A 5,000-nucleotide genomic window follows, 5' to 3' on the forward strand; every position below is an offset into this window, starting at 1 on the left:
TCTACCCCATTCCCCTACCCCTCCCCCTTCCCCCTTCCCCCTTCCTACCTCCTTCCCCCCCTCCCCCCCTCTTCCCAGGAGCCTTTCAAGAAATGAGGAACTTTCTTCTCCAGGAGGATTATTAAGGACATGTCAAGACGTTAGGTTTCCTTACGCAGGAAACCCTCAGTAATTACAATGATTCCATTACTAGAGCTAAGGAATGCGTCAGTCACAGCACGTCAGGGAGTAGTGTAGTAGGGAGTAGGGGGGAAGGGGAGGTAGGAGGAGTAGAGGAAGGGGGGAGATGGAGGAGGATGAGTCAAGAAGGAGTGGAGTATTGAAGGAGGAATGAAGAAGAAGAAGAAGGAAGGAAGGAAGGAGGAAGACTATTAAAGGAGGAGGGAAGAAAAAGGGAGAATAAAGAAAGAGAAAGAAGAGGGAGAGTTTTAAGAAAAAAAAAGAAGAGGAAGAACAAGGAAGTGAAGAGAGAGCAAGGGAAGTGGTAAGCAAAGGGGACTAAAAGAGAGTCCGAAGAAGGAGGAAGAAGGAAGCCAAGAAGAAGCAGAGGAAGAAGGAAGTCAAGAAGAAGCAGAGGAAGGAGGCAGGCAAGAAAGAAGGAGCAACAAGAACCAGCGAAGGAAACACGAAATTAAGAGAAAGTCTCGTCGCAGCCGGAGTGCCTCGAGGCTCCCTAAGAGATCGGCGGCAGACTGGAGTTCGCGCCTCAGTGTGTGTGTTCTTGTCAGAGGAGGAGGATCGCTCGGTGCCGCTCTGCTGGTTCCTCACTGGACCTCTTCTCGCCGACGCCTCCGTGCGACTGTGCTTTTCATTTTTATTGTTTTTTTTTGTTTTTCGTTTTCTGTTTTATTCCGAAGTGGAATTTTTGGAACTGCATACGGAATGAGGATATTCAGTGTTTTACTGGGATGAATATACACAGAAAGGATATATCTATGATCGGTGAATGCTAATGAGCTTGGAAGAAAAAATAATAATCATATCACGAAGTTTGGAAAAACTTGATCTAGTGTGTATATATATATATGTACATATAAATATTCCTGATCGTCGAGCGATAGCGTAATGACTTCAACGCGACCTTAGAAAATAATCCCCAAAAAATCAGGGCTAGTGATTCAGAACCTCACACGCCCTCCACCCCCACCCCCGTCAAAGTGTAAACGTGTGTAAAACATATAAAATAATTAGACTATTCTTACGCTCGTGGATGTTATAGCATCGCCGTCAAGATGATGAATGCATCGAGTACTTTGCAATACCTGAAGAAACCTTTCTTCTGGAAACTGGGATACCTCAAACTCAACAAGAAAGCTAAAATAGTAAGTATGAGAGATTGGAAATGGAGAGAAGAGAAGCTTTATGAGATTTAGATGGTAGATATGAGTTTATTTCAGATTTTATTTGTTAATTCTTTAAGATGAATTAAGAATTTACGAGGTGTTCGATATACTTATTTGCTTTATATTTGTTTAATATTTGCTTTATCTGCCAAAATATGCAAAGAAGGCAAAAATATCTTGTTGCATCTTATGGAGTGACCTTCAACCTCGTTCCATGTATGGTCAGGTCAGCGTAGTAGTTGCTGAGCGTTGCAACATTGAGTGCGAAGGGAAAGGGGGTTGAAGACCTTGCATATAGCAGTGTAACTATGCCATGAGAATATTGAAGGGTTGGTCTGTGAAAGTTTTATTCCGGAGATAAAAACATAATCAAAGACAGAATGAGCTTACTGTGAAAGGTCTGCATGGTCATGCAACCCTTCCAATATAGAGGGATCATTGGTGAAAGTTTAGCCACGATATAACAAAATAATAATAATAATAATAAAAGTATAGAGTAATATAGAGTGGAATATAGAATGGTTATTGATGAAAGTTTAGCCCCGATATTACAAAAAAAAAAAAATAAATACAAAAATAAATAATAATAATGATAAAAATATAATGATAATAATAATAAAAAAATAATGATAATAATTTTGGTCTACAGATCTTCATAGTAAAGGGACCTAGGTATACTTATACCTTATATACATTGACGATTTATCCAGATAGTGTTTACAAGCCAGTGGCAGGTGATGTTGTTGCCAAGCCTCATTCATCGCCTGCCTGAGAGCCTGAGAGCCTGAGAGCCTGCACCTGATACCCTGCCTTTTACTCCACTCCCCCCACCCCACCCCCCTCCCCTCCCTTCCCCCCACGACGCCTGTCCGAACGCAACCTAACCTGCTGGACAAACTTGACATCTTTTTGACTCGCTTGCAACGGCACACCATTCACTTTCTGTTGATATTCACCTCTGGATCCTTTTGCTACAGCTGTTTTCTCAACATCTGTCCACTGTTTACACTTACTCAGCTGATGATGGTTATGTTGAAAAAGGTTTGTTTTTTTATGTTGTCTAATTCCATGTTAAGAGCCTATGGCATTGGATAATTCGTTGGTGGTGACAGGTGGATATTCTTCCCTCGTTGTGATTTTTTCCTTGTCATGCGACGTCGATGAGACTAATCTTAGATATATGTGTGTCTTTCTCTCTCTCTCTCTCTCTCTCTCTCTCTCTCTCTCTCTCTCTCTCTCTCTCTCTCTCTCTCTCTCTCTCTCTCTCTCTTTCTCTCTTTCTCTCTCTCTCTCTTTCTCTCTCTCTCTTTCTCTCTCTCTCTCTCCCTCTCTCTTTATATATATATATATATATATATATATATATATATATATATATATATATATATATATATATATATATATATATTAATCGTAGTCATTTTTGGAGGTTAGTGTTAACCAGCAGGAGCATTTAAAACGTGATTCCTCGCTGCCGTCGTAATTATTTGGAAATATTACGAAACGGTATTTTGATGATTATAGCTACCTCGAGATATCAAAAAACGGCACTTTTCGTAATTTCAGATAACTGCCTGACAGATACGAAAACTTTTATTTTTCTCTCTTTTAATAACCACGTTCTTGAGGAAAGAGATGATGGCGTGAAGCGTTGACAGCTTGTGTTACATTTTTTTTTTTTCGTTTCTCATGCACGAGTTCTCTGCTCAAGTTGATCTATCATGCAAGGCGATTTACGATAGAATAGCAACATGGTGATTCCGATGAGACATGTGTGAGGATTTGGAAGTGAAGTGGGTGGGTATTAGCTTCGAGTGGGTGGAATGGAAAGGGCGGTAGGTGGGCATTAGCTATGAGTGGGTAGGCATTAACTTGGTGGTGGGTTGTTGTTGTTTTTTAAAGTGGGTGGGGTAAGTAGATGGATTGCAATATGCAAAGTGGGTAGGTGGGGTGGGTAGATAGATTGTAAATGGCAAAGTGGGTGGGTAGTGTGACTGTAATGGGTGGAAGGTGGGTTGGGTAGAGTGGGTGGGCTATATGACAGGTGGGTTATGTAGAGTGGGTAGGGTGGGGAAGAGTGGGTGGAGGGGAGAGTAGGCGGGGTGGGGCAGTGGGTGTCATTTGGTCTTAACGTGGAGTGGACGTCCGCAGGGGGTGGGTGGGGTGGGCGTCAGTGGGTAGACGGGGTGGGTGGGTGTGCTGACCAGTAAGTGGGTCGTGCTTATGAACTCGACAGTATCGAGTATAATCATTTAAATTTATGGTGTGTCTGTCTTGAGACTGTTACCGGACTGTCATTTCAGAGGTTTTGGTCACTATGTAATACTGTCCACTTTTGTTTTGATTTGTATTTGTTTTTATCATTATTTTGTCACTGCTGTTTTTGTTGTTATTATCGTTATTATGATTAATTAAGTTAAGAGGTATTTCTGTTCTCTTAATAGTTGATGAATAAAATAATCTGTTGCTTGATATCTTTTTCGTAATATCTTTTTCTTATACATATATATTGTTAGAGTGAGCTTGACCTTTCGTCTCGTTACAACATCTGGTCCTTGTTTTACTTAATTTATGTAAACGTCAATTTTACACTTCAGAGGGCCGAGGCATTGCTAAATAAGATAAAAAAAAATGAGGGTAAATGTATTGCTAAGAAAAGAAAAGAAAAGTGAGCTTAAGTATACGTCTATGATAATTGGCTATAACATTTGAGACATCACGAAAAAAAAACGGTTAATTCGAAAATAGTTTGATAAAGTTTTGATTTCGTGTTATCCATTTCAAATTACCATTTCTCCCACTTCATATTTAAAAATAAATCTGACAACACCATCCCTCGGCCAACGAAGATTCACAAACACCTAATCATTATCGCGTCAAGATACAATCACACAGACGTGGGTACATAACGCAAAGGGAAGGGGGCGTGGCGAACGAAACCCGGAGACTGGCACGGAAACACGACGTCAGCCATTTTGTTTCTTAACGTCTCGCCTCCATCATTTTATTTGTCATAATAACTCAAAATTCTACGATTTCTGGACAAATGGGGGGTTGGGGGGTTGGAGGTAGTTAGTTCATCGCCGTAATCATGAGGTTCGGAAGTTTGTGTTACGTGATATTATGAAGTGGATGTGATATACGCTTGGCTGTTATTCTTTTTTTTTTCTTTTTTTTGGATGTGTCAGCTGATTGTGTTTACTTCCCATGAGTCTCCTTGTGTAGGGGGAAATGATAGGTTATTTTCTAGGCTATTGACTGTACGTTACTCTTGCCGCGTGGTGACTGTTTTTCTGACAGTCTCTTGATTCCCGGCCTGTCTGTTTGCTTACAGTTGTTTGCCTTGAATAAGCTATTGTATTTGTGTATTTTTCGTTTTACAGGATTTCGTGACTTTTCTTAGCCGGGGTTAATGTGTTGCGTCAATGTTTTATTTTTTTTCTCCTTTTTTCTAATCTGGGTTAGTGTCACCAACCTTTTTTTCACTAAAATTCCGCACCTACACATGCTAAAATCACTTACAATTTTCCCCCCAGTATCTTTATCTATATATCAATAGAAATATCTATACTATCATGTCATATATTTTATATTTATCTCTTATCACAACAAATAAAGATCTCGTCATTTTATATCGTCCATGTACAAAAACACCAC

The 5,000-nt window shown here is 40.0% G+C and overlaps 1 protein-coding gene across 5 annotated transcripts in view; it reads left to right on the forward strand.

Moving 5' to 3' along the window:
- The window catches only part of LOC122245981 (uncharacterized), a 269,082-nt gene that overhangs the window by 70,386 nt on the left and 193,696 nt on the right, over window positions 1-5,000 (forward strand). Inside the window, exon 1 of one of the 5 annotated variants that reach the window (XM_043004189.2) lies at window positions 714-1,322. The exons of 2 other annotated variants lie outside the window; for them this stretch is intronic. In XM_043004189.2, the coding sequence (XP_042860123.2) occupies window positions 1,233-1,322 (90 nt within the window). In that variant the 5' untranslated portion in view covers window positions 714-1,232. Of the gene's footprint in view, window positions 1-713; window positions 1,323-5,000 lie in introns of those variants that run through there. 2 more of the 5 variants (XM_043004193.2, XM_043004190.2) reach the window with 2 other exon arrangements.

Source organism: Penaeus japonicus, unplaced genomic scaffold (genome assembly GCF_977035675.1).
Source record: "Penaeus japonicus unplaced genomic scaffold, GWHDUDI00000001_assembly GWHDUDI00000031, whole genome shotgun sequence".
Taxonomy (NCBI): Eukaryota; Metazoa; Arthropoda; class Malacostraca; order Decapoda; family Penaeidae; genus Penaeus; species Penaeus japonicus.